General features: G+C 38.5%; 1 protein-coding gene across 1 annotated transcript in view; it reads left to right on the plus strand.

Annotated features, from left to right (window-relative positions):
* The window catches only part of PTPA (protein phosphatase 2 phosphatase activator), a 1,433,001-nt gene that overhangs the window by 121,453 nt on the left and 1,290,975 nt on the right, over positions 1–20,573 (plus strand). Inside the window, exon 3 of the mRNA XM_044058017.1 lies at positions 11,932–12,018. Within this exon, the coding sequence (XP_043913952.1) occupies positions 11,932–12,018 (87 nt within the window). The remainder of the gene's footprint in view (positions 1–11,931; positions 12,019–20,573) is intronic.

The raw sequence follows: 20,573 nt of genomic DNA on the forward strand, positions 1-20,573 counted from the left end.
TAATGTGGCAACGCAAACATATGGAGGCTTGTTTGCACTTTAAACTGATTCCGCGGGGTATGCGAATCCTGTGCATGCCCTCCTATGGTGATAGCCACCCTACTCTCCTCAAAAAATGGCAAGAAATAAATCTTGAAGCTAGTTTTAAATATATACAGCTTTTGATAGACTATTTTGGTCCGCTTGAGAGTGAACTGTTGCTGCATGTTAATTCTTTGAATAAAGAACTAAGAGAGAAATTTAGTGAGGATTTTTGTCAAAAGAAACTTGACAATGTTTACAGTCAAGTTAATGCTTATGCTTTAAGACTGCAACAAATCAAGCTTAAGAAGCTTCAGCGTGACTTTAAAGATTTTTCTACCGGGGGAGTCTTTGTGTGGCCCAGGAGAATGGACTCCAATCCACAGGCTGATAACCAGTTTCGAAATCAGGCACCACTTGACTATACATTAACAGCTTCGGCTCCTATTGGCTTATCTATTTCAACCTCCATGCCAGTAATTCAGAATGACGCTTCAGATGAAGCGTTCACTACGCCACCGGAATTACCAGCGACTGTTGCTTCTACAACAGCTACTTCCACTCCATTACCAAACCAGGAAGCTAATCGAGCCGTTAACCTACAAAAAAACTTAGGAGCTATACGAAAGCACAACATCCAAGACAATACACATTTTTTTCCGTTCCCTATAAGGAAACCATCTTCAGTACGAGAACGAACGGGCAGTTGGGAGACAAGGAAACGCAAGCATTCAGGGGAAAGCGGTACATATCAGAGAAGGAGACGGAGACCATAGAACATCTCTTTTTTAATATGTCCAGGTACGTTCTCACTACTCATGATAAAGAATTGTTTAACAAAGGGTTATCCTTTGTCCCTTCACAGGGCAGTGTACTGTCGGAGGTCCTTGTAGACTTACGCATGGTTGGGCGCTCTATAGCCCTGAAATTACATTTTAATACCAGAACTTTAGAGAACAAGAATGGAAGCACATCGGACATATATACTTTTAAAAAGAAAAGTTCTTTTACACCGCCCTTGCCAGGGCATGTTGATTCTTTTGTGAAAATGTGTGAGCAGGACTTCTATAATTATTTTCTCAGTAAAAATAAAAAATGTTCATTTTTTAATATGTCCAGAGAAGTTAAATCCTCTCTGAACAGCTTTATATATGATTCAACCATTACGTTGAGACCTGTGGACAAGGGTGGTGGCATTGCATTATTTGATACTACTAATTACCAGTCTTTGATGCTTGAAATGCTAAATGATGATGATACATATTTAGAAATTGATCAAGAAAAGTTGATGGTAATAATTAGTGCTATTAAAGATAATCTCTATGATTTACTTATGTGCCGCCAGTTATCAAAAAGTTTATATGAATTTCTTCTGAATGATTGTCCAGTAGTTCCAACTATAAAAGGTCTACCCAAAATGCACAAAGGTGTTTGTCACCTCCAATGTGACCAATAGTGTCGAGTGAAAAGTGGGCCACAGAAAATATTTCTATATATCTAGAAAATATACTGAGACCACTGGTTAATGAAGTTTCGAGTATCCTTAAAGATACATATCAGCTCTTAGATCATTTAAACTCATTAGACACAATGTTAATAAAAGGTCAACATTTACTTGTCACAATGGATGTGCAAAGTCTTTTTACCTCCATCCCGAATGACCAAGCGATACAAGCTATAAGGGAGGTGTTACATTTTTTTCCATCTATAGATAGTAATCAGGAAATTTTGATCTGTCATCTGCTTGATCTAGTACTGAGCAACAATGTGTTTTCATTTAAGGGGTGCCTATACCTACAAGGGTCAGGAGTGGCTATGGGCACCCCTTGTGCAAATACATATGCAAATTTAGTGGTGTATCAATGGGAAAGGGAACATGTCTTTTCACATCACCTTTTCAGTAAAGTTTTAGTCTACAAACGTTTTGTAGATGACATTTTAATTGTATGGGATGGCTTGATAGAAGAGTTTTATTCATTTAAAGAATATCTTGAAACCACAACTAATTTTCTTAAATTTACAGCTGAAACTTCTTTTGACTCAGTGAATTTTTTAGATGTTTGTTTAGATATATGAAAAGGTAAACTGACATCTACACTGCATAGGAAGGCATGTTGGAAAAATACAATTTTAAGATATGACAGCATGCACCCACGCCATGTGTTTAGCGGCATAATAAAAAGTCAATTTATCAGGCTGTCTAAAATTTGTAGAGATAATTCAGATTTGTTAAAGGAGGCAGATAGAATGGAAAAAATATTTTTAGATAGAGGATATGATTATAATTTAGTAAAAACCATTAGAATGCAAGTCCTAAGGGAAGGAGAAACCCCTAATGCAATAGTCCAATACAAACCCTCCCCTTTCTCTTATACTAGAAAGAAAGCAAGTAATTTGAATGAAAGGGTTATGTTTATAACAACATACACTAATGACAGCCTTAATATTAGAAAAATTATTGTCAATAATTGGAGAGTATTGTTAACGGATGATCATACATCAAGATTGGTAGGTAGGACCCCACAGTTTGTCTACAGAAATAATACAAATTTGAAAAGACTTCTGTGTGACAGAACAGGAATTGGTAAGGTAGCGACAATGAGACATGGAAATCTTTTAGGTACATACCTGTGTAATCACTGCAGTTATTGCAGATTTATTACCAAGGAACAAGAATTTGTACATCCTGAATTACCTTATTCATTCAAACCGAGGTTTCAGGCTACCTGTGACTCTTCAGGTTTAATTTATCTAGCTACATGTGAACAGTGTTCAGCGTTTTACATAGGGCTGACCAAGAGGAAGCTGAAAAACAGAATCTATAACCACCAGTATGACATCAAAAATAAAAACGAACTGAATGCTCTAGCTAAACATGTTCAACTTTTCCCTAACCACTCTTTTGTGTTTAGAGTTCTACAGGTAGTAGAACCAAATGCTAGAGGTGGTGATTATATGAACCTCTTGGAACTAAAGGAGCTGAAATGGATTTTCAGGCTGAAGGGACACTACTCTCCTGGGTTGAATGCATACGTCTCATTAAGGTCTTTTCTTAATGCACGTAGATAAGTAGTTCAGTTCTAATGCATATAAATTATTTATTTATTATATCTATTATATTTGATTCATTTTTTGAATTCAATCAAATTAAATCAAATCCATAAATATGTTTTTATGATGGTTTTTGATATTTAATCTTAGTTTAGTATTTTTGATACATTATGCATAGTGTAAAGTATTCCTAGCATTTTCATGCTTAGCAGATTGCGATTTTCACTCTCTTTATATACATATTATGTTTGTCATATTTACATTGTACATACATATTGGAGTTCTGTTTTAGTTTCAGGTTTCTGAACAGGACCATATGTTCTTTGGAAAACGCTACTGAACATTATTAATTATATTTGCACATAACTTTTATATTTCCATATCCTCTATAAAAAGTAACATGATATGTTTTATTCAGTTTTTGTGGTTTTAAAAACAAAAATGTTTTCATTCTATATATTAAGTATTCAAATGTTTATATGCATACTTGTGTTTAGTTAATCAGCTTGTGGTTTTTTCCAAGGTATGAAGTTTTATAAAATCCTATAAAGTCAGCATCTTATTGTAAATAGTGAATTTTTTTACTTAAATAGAGTTTTTGGCATATGAAATATGCTCAGGATGAATATATATTAGTTTGATAGCAAATCCGTTTTAAAAAGTTATGAACTGGTCTCTTATAGTATATTTGACAAGAAAGCGTAAAAAATCTTAAGGTTCTTGTATTTACTTGATGACAAATGCTTTTTTAGTTAATTGCAAAATTGAATTATTGTTTAATGTATTGAATAACAAGACTGCTTTTGACTATATAAGTCTAAGGTTTTATTTTGATGTATATGGTCTGAGGAAGAGTATCAGGAGATGCGCGAAAGCGCTTACCACCGTTAAAAATAAAATTTTCACAGTTTTTATTACTGGTCGTGGTGAGTCTGAAGTTTGTTCTTCTATTATTAATATATGTATATTGTGTTTATCATAACCCCTTCTGATAAACCTATCACTCATGTTGTCCAATTCTTTCTCAAAATCTTTTTGTTCGTTACATATACGTGTAAGTCTATGAAACTGTGACTTAGGTATATTTTGAGTGATGTGTTTTGGGTGACAACTGCTGGTCCAACTGCTGGCCTCTAATATAGCATTCTTAGTAAACTTTTTTCAAAAAAGGCCAGTATTGATGGTACCATCAGTTGTTTTGGTCACTTGTACATCCAAAAAAATCAATGTTTATTTTAATTCTGTCAATAAATTTTAAAGCAAGATAGTTGGAGTTATGATAATTCACAAACTCCTTCCAGCCTTCCAAATTCCCAGACCAGACAGTCCAAATAATGACGCCACATTATCAAATCTTTCTTAAAGATATTTTTATCTGAATAAATTGCCATTCAAAAAATCCCATATAGAGATCTGCATAAATGGGTGCAAATGTGGTACCCATAGCAGTACCTCTCATTTGTAAGTAATATTCACTATTAAAGAAAAAGATGTTCTATTCTAATACTAACTTGACCAAAGCAATCAAGAATTCAATGTGGGTACGGCTATACTTCCCATATTGGGTAAGCCAATGTCTAAGGGCTAGTATACCACCATGGTGCGGAATGTTTGTATATAATCATTGCACATCTAGAGTACAAAGAAAAGAATCCGGTTCAACTTGTAAATCATTCATGAGACACAGAAATTCACTCGTATCTTTAAGTCTGGCTCTTACAAGTGCCAGTAAGGGTTTAAGTTGTTGTTCTAAGTAAACAGACAAAAGGTTCTGTCAAATATCCACGTCCTGAGACAATGGGTCTTCCTGGACGATTGTCTATAGTTTTATGAATTTTGGGGAGAATGTAAAATCTCTGGGGTATTGGATTGTTCACTGTCAGCTGTTTAAGTAAGGAATCAGTTATGTTTCCATTTTTAACAGCAGTGTGTAAAAACTCATCAATTTTCTTCTTAAAATCCATAGTAGGATCTAAAGGTACTTTGTAATAAAATTTTAACCTCATTTAACTGCTTATATACTTCAGTTAACTAATCTTTTTTAGACCAGATGACTACCGCTTTATCAGCATTAGCTATTACGATGTCATGATTATTTTTCAGACGCCCTAATTGTCACCATACTCCCTGAAAATGGAATTCTGTCCCATATGTAACTCATGTAAAACTAAATCTTCAAAACGCTTAACACGAGGATGATATGGTGGTTGAAAAGTAGATTTCCTAAACTGAAAAAAGCTAGAATAGTTAGCATTTTTTAGTAACATTTTCAGTGTGTGGTTTATTACAGAAAAAATACTTAAGATTTAGATTTCTACAAAAGTATTTTAAATCAAGACATGCATCATATTCAGAAACAAAACAAGAAGGTACATAACTAGACCCTTTATTAAGCAAATTTTTTTCATGAGGTGTCAAAACAGTCAGTCAAATTGACTATGAGATCATCCATGTCTGCATGAACATTAAGTTCTATATCTTGGTAAGGTCCTTGAATATTTGTTCCAAGTTGCTCCCTGGTTCGCCTGTGATGTTTTCACCCTCCTCTTCTAAAGGGCCTTGTCTTCCCCTTGATCTTTTGTGTAAAGGTGAAAAATGTTCTTCAGAGACTTCTGTCTCAGTATCAGTACTTGGGGGATCTGAGGAAATATCAGAAGTACTGAATCAGTATTAAATTCCATGGCTCTGGTGGGCTTGAGTATAGATCTGTTTCTTTTGCGTTTTTGTTTGAAATGTATATACACACACACACACACACATATATATATATATATATATATATATATATATATATATATATATATGCATATGCAGAAAAAACTTCAAAAACAAAATCATCCCCAAGGGGGGTGCTACAGGAAACGAACACTGGAGACGGGAGCTGATTGCTGAGCGCTTTCATTCGGTTTTATTACTACGAACTTCTTCAGAGCGATGCATTAAATTAAAATACTTTACTTGTTTAAATAGTATTGAGAATGCACACAATTCAAACGAGGTGTAGAATACAGTGTTTTGATAGGGTAACAGTGTAAAGAGACTGTCTAAGTGGACCCATGCACAAAGAGGACAATATAACCAATGGGGATGTGCAGAGTGTATGCGTGGGCGTGTTTAGGAATGCTCTCAGCCTAACCATTTTAGTGCACATTTCACATTGATATTTTCATTAAGTCCCGGTGCCATTTCGGCATCGAGGAGAAGTTACCATTTTAATTCTTTTACTTCGGGTAAGGTTTCACAATCACCGTAGAATTCTTGTACTTGCTCGAGTACAAAAAACTTAAATTTTCTGAAGTTGGGGCAGAGGGAGCTGTGTCTGCCTAGTGCATTGTGATGGTCTTTCTTGCGGACTGCTCCGAGGTGCTTTTTTGCTCAGAGCTTGCGAGCAGTCTTTCTTGTGTAGAAGGAGCCACAGGTCTCGCAGATGGCAGCATAAACTACAAAAAGCAGAGTGGCAGTTGTAGGTGCCATCGAGGTTAAAAACTCGGTTGATGTTTTGGAAAGTGAAGCTAGAGCCTGTGTAGATGAAGGGGGCATACTACACATCTGTTGCATGCCTGTTTGGCTGCAGGCGGGTGTCTGTGTGTCGGCATTGGGGAGATTCCTAAGGATGGGTGCTTCTGTTTTATCGAAAAATTGCCTTAGAGTCCTGGTCCTCTTGTGGGCAAAGGTCGAGGTGTTGCCAAGGGCTCGAAAGGTAACTTTATCTGCCCGGATTATATTCCAGTTCTTGATAATGATGTTTTTTATAGGGAGCAAATCCCTACTAATGGGGGCTGGAAAACTGCAGATTCTGTCCGTGCCCGTCACCATGTGGCTCGGTTGCTTGGGGGTAAAACCATGAGTGAGGATGGGTCGGTATCTCTCCTCGCCGTACTGGGCGACTTCCATGGATACTTGAGATCAGGGCGGGTGGGTAGTTTCTGTTCAGAAACAGATTGTAAAGAAATTGGCTTTCTGTATGGAAAGTGTTGTCATCTGAGATTTATCTGGACAAACGGATAAACTGTCCCTTAAGCACGTTCTCCTTCATAAAGAAGGGGTGCTGTCTCCTGTAGTCCAGGAAGTTGTTGCGGTATGTGTTTTCGTGGAACACATTAGAGCTGATTGATCCTGAATGTGGGTCAATTGAAATGTGGGTGTCAAGAAACGAGACATGGTTTACCGTAGCCTGAGACTGTAAAAGTCTATGTACGGGATACTGTTTTGAAGTGTGTGAAGGAAAGAATTGAGTTCCATTTTTGTACCGTCCCACACAGAAAAAATGTCATCAATATAACGGCGGTAGAGGTGAACCTTGTTAAAGCCCCCTAGGTGTATCAGGGACTCTAGTTCCCATGTGCTAAGCACCGGGTTGGTGAAAGCTGGTGCCATTTTTGGACCCCATGGCAACTCCCTTAAGCTGTAAGTAAATTTCTCCATCAAAGTAAAAAATTATTTTTCACTACTGCATTGGTCAAGGCAATTAAAGTTTCAGTTTTTTCAGGTTTACATTTTGCATATTTGTTCAAAAAAAGTTAATCTGCTTTAAGCCCTTCCCTGTGCTGGATGTTTGAGTAGAGTGCTACTATATCCAATGTAACAAGCATACATTTAGAAAAATCAAGATTGCAACTGTACAGTATATTTAGAAAGTCCCAGGAGTCCTTGATATAGAAGACTGTGGCTTGCACTAGCGGATTGTATGTTTGGTCCAGGTATTCCGCTTTGGGTTCAGTTTTGGTCTTGTTGGACACAATCAGTCGGAAAGGGGGGTCTGCTTGATTTTTGTGCACTTTGGGGATGCCAAATGCTCTCCCTAGGCTAGGGTTGTGCGCAGATAGGAAGACAAATTCTTCCAGTGTGAGTTGTTCCCTTTCCAGTCTTTTAAGCAGCCTGTCTATTCCGGTGAAGTGTTTGTGCATTGGTCCACTTAGACAAGTCTCTTTGCACTGTTACCCTATCAAAACACTGTATTCTACACCTCGTTTGAATTGTGTCCTCTTCTTGCATTGGTCCGTTTTGACAGTCTTGGTTACACTGTTACCCTATCAAAACGCTGTATTCTATACCTCGTTCGAATTATGTGCATTCTCAATAATATTTAAACAAGTAAAGTATTTTAATTTAATGTATCGCTCTGAAGAAGTTCATAGTAATAAAAGCGAACGAAAGCGCTCGGCAATTGGCTCCTTTCTCCAGTGTTTGTTTCCTGTAGCACCCCACTTTGGAATGATTTTGTTTTTGAGGTTTTTTCTGCATTTTAATAGTGTTTCTTCGTGTTTCTACTAGTCTGTTTTGTCATAGTGTGTGTGTGTGTGTGTGTGTGTGTGTGTGTGTGTGTGTGTGTGTGTGTATATATATATATATATATATATATGTATGTATGTATGTATGTATGTATATATATATATATATATATATATATATATATATATATATATATATTTTATATATGTGTATATATATTTTATATATTCACCAAGAATGATGCCACAATATAAAGACAAGATGATCAATTTAAACAATTGGCTTAATTTATTGGTGTCATTCAAAGGGGATCCAATACCTGTCAGCCTGGGATGACATGCTCGACAAGCCACGATGCTTCGCTAGGGACAGCTTGCACCTGTCACCCCTGGGCTTTCGGATATTGGCAAAGGCTCTTGCTACCCCCATAGTTCCTTTTTTAGGCAAGGCTCAAAAGACAAACCCACCTCCATAGGTATCACAAGGGATAAGAAACTAAGAGTAATGCTACTCAACGCCAGAAGTTTAAACCTCAAGATGCATGCACTCAAAACTCCTTAGCATGGAGAACATCGATATCTGTGCAGTAACAGAAACTTGGTTCAAGGCTCCCGAGAGCAACCCAGCACTACCAGGTTATACCTCATACCATGCTTTTCGGCCCCAAAACTTGGACCGAAGCACAAAAGGAGGGGGAGTATCCATATTCGTCAAAGATACCCACACCTCCAGGTTGGTGGCACAGCACAAAGCATCAGAGACTATCCATGTGCAACTAACAGTGGGTAAAACTGCCTTCCAGTTTATAGCCTGCTACAGACCACCCTCCCAAACCCAGGAACCCTACTCGGCCTTCCTGAGAACACTGGAAAATATGAAGGTCTCTCCAAACACCATTATATTGGGCGACTTCAACTACCCAAACATAGACTGGGAGCATTACTCTAGTTCCAACACCCTAGCCCAAAGGTTCCTAGAATTTATAAACTCAAATGCTATGGAACTTGTTACCACTCCCACAAGAGGGGAAAACATACTGGACCTGATCATCACCAACATGGGGACTCTATGCTCCAGACCAGAAGTGTATCCCTCACTGGTAAGATCAGACCATAAACTAATCTCACTGGATATTCACATCCCGACCCCACCCCCTGCCCAGGAAACCGCAGTGAAAAACTTCTCTAAAGCAAATTTCACACTCCTCAAAACCAAGGTGGAATCATTCAAAGCCCCCAGGTCTGTGGAAAATAAGGCCCAGACTGCAGAATCCTTTATAAACGCATTCTATGAACACCTTCAGGAATGCATGGATCATGCAATCCCAAATAAAACCAAGACCCAATCCTCCAAAGGCAGACGTCCTGTCTGGTGGACCCCACCCATAAACAAACTATACAATAGAAGGAGGAAGCTACTACATGATAGAGCAAAATCCCAAAAAGGGAAGGCATTTCTGATCAGTATTAGCAAACCACTATGGGCACTCATAAAATAGTCCAAGGCCAGCATCGAGAGAAAAATTGCACAGGACACTTAGGATAATCACAAGGCTTTATGTTTGGAACCTGGGTGGGAATTCCCAGATATGCTCAGAATTAGTCCAAAATGACAAAAAATACACCGAACCCACAGACATTGCCAACATCCTAGCTGACAGGTTCAGCGCAAACTATATATATATATATATATATATATATATATATATATATATATATATATATATATTGACAAACAATGAGAATCCCAAGAATACAAAATAAGACCCCTGGAGGGAGAGTCCTGTGTTAATGTGAATAGAGCAAAATAAGTACTCTGCAAGTACTAGGCGATGTTGGTTAAATGCTCTATGCTCTATGCTCTAATAATACTTGTATGTAAACTCACAGTTACAAAACAGCAGTTCCAAACATGAAGACGACTGTAGATGTAAAATCCAAACGCCAACTTGGCAAACGGTGCAGTGCCAGAAACTCAGTATCCAAAGTCACAAGATAACAGTCTGATAAATTATCCCACTTGAATAGAGAACAGCAGCTATCGCTTATTATCACTTCAACTCCAAGAGGCAAAAACAGCAAAATAATCCAGTTCTGGATGCAAAAAGGTTTATAAAATAAAAACGGTTTATTGATAAAGAATGAGCGCTTTCGCGGTAAACTACCGCTTCATCAGATACAAATAGAACTACAATAAAATCAATTTAAAAGTATGTAACATAGTAAAAACACTGCTCATTGGTTTAGAGCATATTAGCAAAACCAATCGTTGTGCTTACTCATTCATACAATTATGCTAACAAAACTCACCTGCGAGAGAAGTCGCAGGGAACTACACCGCAGTCAATCCTCATATATACATAATGGAACGGCAAGGCAATGTATCCTGATTCCACAGCAAATGGAAACATCTTCATTAAATATAGTGAAATGAGGATCAAAACCATAGGCACAAAACATTTAAAACCATTAAAACCTTTTACATAATCTCGGCTACACGGCCGCATATTGTCTTGCATACGTCATCCGCAAACAGCGAAATGACGTATACACGTGCTGAGCCAGATAATGGCACCATCTACCGGAGGTCAATATTAAAAAAGTAATACTAAAAAATAAATAAATAGCAATCATATAAACACGCTATATCTTAGTCTGATTAAAACTAATCAAACTTAATTAAGCAATATGTATTACACTTATATAATACAAAACCAACAATTCAATGGTGCGCATTACAAAAATGAACCTGGATAAATATATCATAAAAACTAATTCTATAGAAATAACTCAATGTATATGTACAGAAAAGGTACCAAATTATTATATAAGTGTAATACATATTGCTGTTTCCATTATGTATATATGAGGATTGACTGCGGTGCAGTTCCCTGCGACTTCTCTCGCAGGTGAGTTTTGTTAGCATAATTTTTTTAGTTTAAACATGAGTTCCTTGACTTTGTGGCCCCTGGTGGATACTGACAGACTGTGGGATTAAGACCTTTAATGTCTGAAGGGTTTTACACTGGAGCTGAACCCTTTGTATAAGTATTTCTGGGTGAGTTGTTTAGTGGTAACAGTGTTAACTAAAAAAATCCTGCCTGCAACCTTAAGGGAAATCCTTCAGCTATATATGCCGATTTCTAGTCCTTTACCTGTAGGTGCGCAATTGGACATTTTTTGGTTCTTGAAGCTGTCAAGTCATGAAATTAAGGACAAGGTAGTTCAAGAATCGAATTTGTAGTACTGTCAATTAACTTAAATTGAACCACCAGAACTTGTTAAACTTTTAGTTGGCAAGCCATAAGAAACCTTTATCAAGTTGAGCCCTGTACCTCTGGGGTATGTTTATATGCAGGACTTTGCACTTGTTGGATGTTTAAAATAAGTGGAGATGCTTGCTGTATCGTGACACTTAATTGTATTATTGGAGGACTTCAAGCTGATATGTTGTGTTAATAACTTTTATACTCTTTTTATGCTCTATCTTCCTCACTTTGGACATGTACTGCATCCCATTTATGATTCTATGCTTTCTTAAAACTGAATTTTTGAATGTCGTCATTTTGAAAGAAGCGGTGCACTTTAGGTTGTCTGGTTCAAATTTCCTTTTTTCACTTCCTTGCAGGCTTATGCTGATTACATGGGCTTTATCCTGACATTAAATGAAAGTGTAAAGGGAAAAAAAATGACGAGTGACTACAACGTTTCAAAGGTATGACAAACTATTTATTGGCTTCTTTTATTTGTATGTTTGAGTCGTGCTTTTCTTTACCATGTTGTTTGGCTGGTGATATGGGCAAGTCAGACTTGCATTTGCAGCTTCTCCCCAATTTGGTAGTAGCAGTTGTATATGCAGTAACAGCTGCATAGCTCAAAACATGGTTGATGTATGTAATTTAGGAAGTGTATTTCACGAGCAGACACTTAGTTTAGTTCATGTCACTTTGCAATGACCATCAAATACATTTTAACGCAGTCATGCCTTTGCAAAACTACCTGAGATAACTGGACTGTTACAGAAATCAAAATTCTTTGAAACTAGAGCTGTTCTTTGCTGTCTTTTGGTATGTTGTTCCAAATCTTCCCTTTTATGGAAGATGTTCCATCTGTCTTAATTTGCGTTTGTACCAAGAAAAAGGTATACTTATGGCCTACCATTTCTCCATGCAACATTTTATAAACATTTTGATAATTTTGATTTTTTTATTGATCCCACCAGTTGCAGCACTGCAGTGCTTAAGGAGCGCTCATTGCATGCAGAAATGTAGAAGTTTGATTATGTGGGATATTCCATTATAATAGTAGCACTCCTGCTGTTCAGGTTAAGCACACATTTGAATGTGGCTATGTTTAAAACCCTGACCTATACACTTGTTTAGTTGGAAAGCTTATTAAAACTGTGAAGCATACTTTCTTGGTCCTCCTGTGCAGGCTGGAAAGTATGTTGGGGGGTGTAGTTTCCAATGGGAAATTAGCAAAGATACTGTGGGAAACCTTTGCAGCACAAATCAGCTGAAAGTTTAACCTTTGTTGTTGTGTCTTTTGGCTTTACCCGGTTAGGGGTCACCACAGCGGAACTCCAGTCCTCTAATGATTGGCAGTAGATTTTTACATGCCAAGTTGCCAGCTCTGACGCACAAGCTTCAACGAAGGTACGCCCATTCACACATGTCTCCACATAGAAGACGCTCTAGCTGAGAATCGAACAGGACAACGTCATTTAGCCTTGGTGTTCTTGTTAATTTGTTTATTAACCTGGTAAACCCACTAGACACACATCTTTTTCAGGGATTATCTGGAAGCACCATCTCTTGTTCTGCAAGAATTAAAGAAGTTTATGCCATTTCAGCAGAAAAAAATTGAGGGTAAAATTTACTCTACAAGTCGTCATCATCATTATGTAGGAATGTCTGTCCTGAGTAGAAACCAACAGGCCTTTTGCCTGATATTTTGAGTAGTTTAATGCTCCCCTTGACTGGAGGAGGTTCACTCAGTTGAAGGAAACAAGCTGTTCCTCATGCAGTTCCTCAGCCAGTAGTCAGAGGTTGCTTTGGTTGTTTTTTTAGTGCTGTCAGTGTTTTTGTCTGGCCCATAAATCTTGATACTAAGCACAGGTGTATGTATGCTTGTTTCTTTTATTACCTTGTTCTATGTCTCTCCAATACTGTTTTGGTGCTTGAAGGCATCAACTGCTAGAAGTCCCTACAAGTGCTCTTAGGCATCTGATCTTCTTAAAGGATTCTGGCTTGAGTGTTTGTTTTGTTTAGGGGAAGAATACAATTCTTCTATTGTGGGCATTGAACTGAATTTAGTAGAAAGACTGTAGCACAGTGGTGTTGAAAGTTAAGGCCTTTAATAAACATGGATGATACGAGTCTTGGCTTCTGCTGCTTCTGTATCTCTTTCACCTAAAGTGAGGCAGTCTTTATAAAATGTTGTGTAAAAAAAAAAAGCCGAAAGGGAGCAAAAAGTGGGGAAAATGTCCCCTAAAAATGGGTTAAGGGGGCAGGCATTGGTAACAAAGGTGTCCAGCTTTGTTAGTCTGGGTGAGAACCGTCAACCATCTGATGTTTTCATGTTTGCTGTTCATACTTGTTGACAGCTCAATATCCCCTGGTATTTCAACAACTCTGTCATCGCATTGCTGGGTGAATATGCAGCCTTGTCAGGGTGCAGCCACTTTAGATAACTAGTGATTAGTAAAGGTAAGCACCTCCTTACCTGTAGTTACTTGAATAAATACATGTATTGATCACTTGTATAATTGGCATGTGCCACCCCAAATTATTTATGTACTTGTAAGTGTTTAGATATTGCAGACTGACTTCACTTCAAGATCAGTTTATTTTGCAACTGTTTGTTAGTGAAACTGAGCCCATAAAAACAGGATGAGAATATTAACATTTGTAAGTATTTGTTACATTTTTAAAGTACTAATGTTGGCATATTTATATTCTTTCCACAAGTTGCTTAAGCACTAAAAGTTTTGGGATGGTTTTCTCTACTTTGCTACTCTAGTCTAAATATTTTTGTTATATATGATTTGCCTGGTACGAGGTGCGGTCATAAGGCTCATTAATCTGGTATGAAGTTTTCAGATTAGTGCTTAAATTAGCCATACCTCTCAACTGTCCAGCTTTTTTACCACATTTTTTGGTCTGTTCTTCATAAAATTTGTGGATCCAATGTCTTTTTTTTTTTTCTTTCATTCCTCAGCTGATGGGTCTTGCTCTGACTCTCAGATCTGTCCTCTGCCACTTGACCGACTTTAGGCTCCATAGCTCAAGCTCTTCACCTTGCCCATAATCCCCTGACTACTTGTGATTTATCACAGGTCTCATTTACCGCTTTAGCAATACGTCATGTTCAGTTTTTGTAGCTTGAGTGATTTGATTGTGAGAGTTTAATTCATTGGGATAAGTACACTCCTTTGTCACTGTATATCTCTATCTTTCTCTCGAGGTTTATTGATCTTACCCCAGCCATAGAATAAAAAAAGAAAATGGTCTTTTTCTTAGCTTCAGTAGTTTTAACACTTGAGCCTTAAGCCCTAGCTCTCTTTAGTTACCTTTGTGGTATGTCTTCATTACCATTGCTGGTATTTTTTGCTAATGTTTTTCCCTACTTTCTTCAGTATTTAGCTATTAGTACTTGTAATTTTTTAATTTTGAATAAGTTGTAGGATGCTGGAAAAACATACTGGATTCAAACTGTGCTCTGCATGTGGGCATAAGATCCTAAATTCTGATAAACAGTACACACATAGTGAATGGTTAGGTCCAGGGTATCTTGATGTTTCTTGTAAAATTTTTGCTAGTTTCAATAATAGACCCTTTTTTGAAAGGAAAAGTAAGCTTGTAGTGAAAGGCCTACTTCACTCCTCTGCTTCGTCGTTCTCTGGAGCACCATCTTACTCTAAGAAATCTAAAGAGGATACAGCCGAGAGTCCTAAGGAATCAAGGAAGTGCTCCTCCCAACTGCTCCCTCAACTTCGTTGGGCTTGGCTCTGGCCATGAAGATATCTTAATAGTTAGCAACAACTGCATTCAACAAAAAATTGCAATCTTCAGTTCTGTCTCCTCGTATGGATCTGACTAGATCCAAATCTAAGTTACCAAGATTTTCTCCTGAACCTTTATCTTTCAGGATTCAGTCTCCTTTCCTGCAAGACATTCCTCAGAGTTTCGCGTCCAGCATCTACTTAGGTTCCTGGATGACTTGGAAGATGGTCAGAAGCAGATGTGGATGGGATGATGAGGAAATTTCTCAGAATCCAGATTTACTTGGGTTTTTTGTTGGCTCTGTTTCCTTTGGACTTGTGAGCCTCTCCACCTCTCAACACCAATCTTTAGCTCCTACTCCGATCTGTCCAATGGTTTCAGAGTTTTCAGATACAAAATTTCAGTGCATGTCTGTGGTGCATCTGAAGACTTCTTTCTTTGACTCCAACACTTTGTGACCCAGATGTGTCAAAACTTGTGAGATCCAGATGGATCATGGAACCATAGTGTTGGGTGGGTTGGGATTGACTCTGATGGTTTTGGAGCTGTCCCTTCCTCTCAAAACCTTGTCACTGGTCAGCTATGCTATGACCTATGCCTTGAGAGCAGAGACGGGAGGGATCAGGTTTCGTCCCTCACAGGCTTCTTTGGCTCTGTTGGGGCTGTGACTGAGGTCCCACTTGGTATCAGCCCGTCTAGACACAAAATCACACGTGGCAAACCTACCCCAAACAAGATTGGGGACATTAAGGAAACAGACATTACATTCATTACTCTTCATTCACCTCCAGCCAAATTAGTCCTGCCAACTATTGGGTTCCATCACAGCCTTCATAGTTCTAGTTCTTTAGTGTGTTTTCACATGAAAATACTACAGTGAACCCTTGCGGTACAGTGGTCAATAAGACATCAGCCACTGTCCACTCCCATTCGCATCACAAGTATTTCATGATGACCCACAGCATGGTAAATTTATGCAGAGGAAGTTTCCCAGAGCCACCCCTTCATACTTCCTTCCCCAAGGTCATAGTGACTATGGACTCATCCCAGCTGAGGTGGGGTGTGTGGCAACCCCCCACTTCAACTTGGGGCAGTAACTAAGGAGCCTCAATTCTCACCACCCTCTCCAGTAAGGGTGCATCACTAAAAGCAGAGATAGAACACACAATTTTCCCTAAGGGTATACTAGGAACAGGCTTCAAACCTTGGACTGAACTATTTGCTTCAATCCAGATCCCCAATTGAGTCTTCATACTACCCACTGCAGAGCTCTATGTCCCAGTTCTAGGTATTTGACACACTCACTCTTAAATTGATAATCACATAAACATTTTTGGGAAAGGCTGGCACCAATTTACGTACTATGACCTCTTTCTCAAATTGCATGGTAATGGCTTCTACCAGTCAAAATGTCACTGTACCATTAAAAAGGGGTGTATAAAATAATGTATATATGTGGTAGCATGTAAATCCAAGCAGTAAAGCTTTTCAGAGTGGCCCTGGTGTTGTCATAGTGACGCATAAATATACTCAGGTTACTAAAAGTACTTTCTCAATAACCAGACCCAATAAAACATACACTGAATGACTGATTTCAGTAAATCAGTGTCACACCCAGGAATTATGAAAATAACACTGAAGAAACTACCTGACTGTAGCTTCCTAACTGTCTAAAGATCAACTGTTCTTGTCTAATCTAATTAAATCAGCAAGGCAAGAAGATTCTCTTACTTCTGCAAGCAAAATAAAAATATATGTCCACTCTTCAGGCAGTTGTCCAGTCCTCAGTGACTGGAATAGCAAATGGTATTTCTGCTGAACAGCTCTGAAAAACTGAGTGATAAATGCTGCTCTGGAAGACCGCTACTGTCTATTGAACTCAACTGAACTTTAACTGACTCAGCATCTTCTTTTTATAGCAGAATCTTTTAAAAGTCACAGAAAGCTGTTATGAAAATTGTATCTCTCATTTCATACTTTTGAAAAGTAAATAAAAACAGCTGCTGTGGAGATTCTATTTCATTCAGCTCTGGTATATGATGACATCACCTCCAGGTCAGCTGACTGGCACAACCTGCATTCGGAGTTCTTTTGAAAAGACTTGTACATTTGGTTAGCCAAAAAAAAAACACTGTTTGATTCAAATGTTTTACACAAATGAAAGGAACTGTCAAAAAACAAACTTATTTACAAAACTATAGCTAGTCATGTTGGCATTTATAAAGTAGGGTAATTTATAATTATTTACAAGTATTTGCAAAACTGTAGCCAGACATGCTAGCACAGGCAACAATATCTGATATCCTCACAGGGGGTATTACTTGGGTTCGACAGTGCAAGCAATGTGGTCTTGGACTGAGGCCAACCTTCACATCAATGTCCTAGAAATGAGAGTAATCCTAATATGCATTGTAGGGGTTTCAATATGTTCTTCCTCTAGGGATGGTTACAGTTCAGACAGACAAGTCAGTAGTCTGGTACATTAGCAAACAAGGAGGAACCAGATCTTACCCACTTTGCAGGGAGGCAATGAGAGTATGGCAGTGAGTGAACTCTTCCATCTGCTTTCTCTTGGTAGCACATATTCTGGGGAAAACCAGCGTGTTAGCAGACAAACTGAGCAGGTCCATTTTAATCTCTCATGAGTGATCTTTCAACCAGTCAGTGGCAGACATGATCTTTTTACTAATGCGATCAGCCATGCTGTGACCTTATTGCCTCTCCCCTCAGTTCCAAGTACAGCAGATACTTTGCCCTGACCCCCCTCGAAGGGGGAGTCGCTAAGAGATGCTGTAGTTCATAATTGGCCCTCCATTCTACTGTATGCTCTTCCTCCCACTCCTCATATCCCCAAGTTTATTCGTAAAGCAAATCTTACAGGTACGTGTCACTTCACCTAAAACTCATTTCACTGACAAGTAGTACAATAAGACAAGTCGAAGATATATGTCCTTTTCCCCACTGTAGTGCGATCCTGGAGTTAGTATATATTAAGGGGATGTGTGGGGGGTGCAGCCCCCCACTTATTTCGATTTCATGTTGTCTGGTTTTGTTTTACATTATTTGGTAAAAGACAACTAGGTGGGGGGGGGGCTGCGCCCCCCCCCCATAATATATATTCTAACACCAGGATCGCACTACAGTGGGGAAATGGACATACCTTTCAATTGCATTAGAGTACTACTTGTCAGTGAAATGAGTTTTAGGTGAAATGAACTTTAGGTGATTTGGTTTCAGTGAAATGAACTTTAGGTGATTTGGTCTCAGTGAAATGAGTTTAGGTGATTTGGTCTCAGTGAAATGAGTTTAGGTGATTTGGTCTCAGTGAAATGAGTTTAGGTGATTTGGTCTCAGTGAAATGAGTTTAGGTGAAATGGGTTTTAGGCGAAGTGACACGTACCCAAGCTTACCCACTGAAGAGCATGCTGATCCTCATTGCCCCATCCTTGCTGGGTATGGTTCACCTACCTTTACCTCATCTTCACCCTCCCAAGGTATTGGATCCTCTTCAGGACTTGCTGTCTCATCTGTCTCGGCTGCCTCACCTGTACATACTATCTCTCAAGTTGACCGCATGTTTTTTCCACTTCAGTGATGGCTCGAAGTTCCAGGCTTTCTTCCCCTATATGCCACATCCTTATGTCATCCCCACATTCTTCAATTAGGAAATGTTATAAAAATAACTGGATAAGAGTCTCTATTTGGGCCCTTCAGAGACAGTAAGACCCCTTTTCATTGACAATTCCAACTATTCTTGATTTTTCTAGCTTCCATTTTTAACGAAGGATCTAGTTATTCGACTGTTGAGGTGCAATTGGCTGACATCTCAGATTTTCACCTGGGTGTAGATGGTTCATACTTAGCTTCTTTAAAATTGTGTGAAGCCTTTCTTAAGGATGCCTTAGTGCTTCGCCCTCGAATAAAAGATCCTGTACCTCTGTGGGGCTTAGTTCTTCAGGCCTGCACTCAGACCTACTTTCAACCATCCGTAAAACCAGAATTACAACTTTTGTACTTGAAAACTGTTTTTCTAGTTGCCAATGGTATCTGAACTCTAAGCACTTTTTTTCCACCACCTTACCTGATTTTTCACAAGGATGGGGGTTTCACTTCAAACTAACTCTTCTTTCTGCCTAAGGTGGTGTCAGAAAGCAGCCTGAACCAGTCAATCAACCTACTAGTCTTCTTTCATAAATTCTCAAACAAGGAAGAATATGTGCTTCATTTACTAGATACTCACAGTTCAGATTTTACATTCACAAGACTAAAGATTTCAGGAGGCTAGAACAACTGTTTTTCATCCTTTTCTAAAGCTAAATTAGGCATAGCAGTGTCAAAAGTGACTCCAGCAAGATGGCTTACTGATTGCATCACCTTTATTTAGAAAAACAAAGGCCTGTCATTTTCTAAAAGTCCTGGTGCATGCTGTACCAGGTCTTTGAACAGAACACCTGCTTTCTGGTCCAAAGCATCTATACATGACATCTGTGCAACATGGTCCAATGCATATACCTTTATAACTCATTACAGGCTGGATATATTGTCAAGGAGGTAGGGCAACTTTTGGTTCCATGATACGTAGGAATATCCTTAGATTACCACCCAAGATTACTCTAGCTGGGGACTGTCCCGTCAGTTGAGGAACGGACTAAAAAGACCACATCAGATATTATAGTTATGTACTCTAACTCTGCATCTGTGTTGCCTGTTTTCATTCTTCCTCAACTTCCCACCCACCATTCTCCCTTCTCTTTTTCTCTGGACCCTGGTATGACCTGAGGGATATTCCTGGCTAGTGTCTGCTGTTAGGTCTCCAGAGTGTCCTTCTCTGATTTTCTTTCCTGTTTTCCACCTTTTCACATTTGTGGTACTTAACTCATTAGTTACTATGGACTGCTTTTCTTGTTTTGCGTCTAGATTGAACAAGTTGAGAGCGAACTCTATCTGAGGTAACTCACAGGTAGTTAGCGGATTATGGGTATGGGGAGGAACTTGAGCTACAGAGCCTAAAGTCTTAAGTGACCAATGATGGATCTGAGGGTTTGATCCAAAACCCATCAGATGAGGAAGGATGAAAATGGACAGCACAGATGCAGTGTTGTGGTGAGTACATGACTATGATTTTGCTGGCAATTCATTGGGGGTTGAACTCGCTAAATAATTACCTAGATTTGAGTTTTAGACTTCATATGCTTGAGAAAATGCATGCTAAAATAAGTCTTGTTATTATAGTAACTTAAATTTTAGAAGAGTAACATTTAAAATC

Source organism: Protopterus annectens, chromosome 16.part0 (assembly GCF_019279795.1).
Source record: "Protopterus annectens isolate FY-2018-M chromosome 16.part0, PAN1.0, whole genome shotgun sequence".
In the NCBI taxonomy this organism is placed as follows: domain Eukaryota; kingdom Metazoa; phylum Chordata; order Ceratodontiformes; family Protopteridae; genus Protopterus; species Protopterus annectens.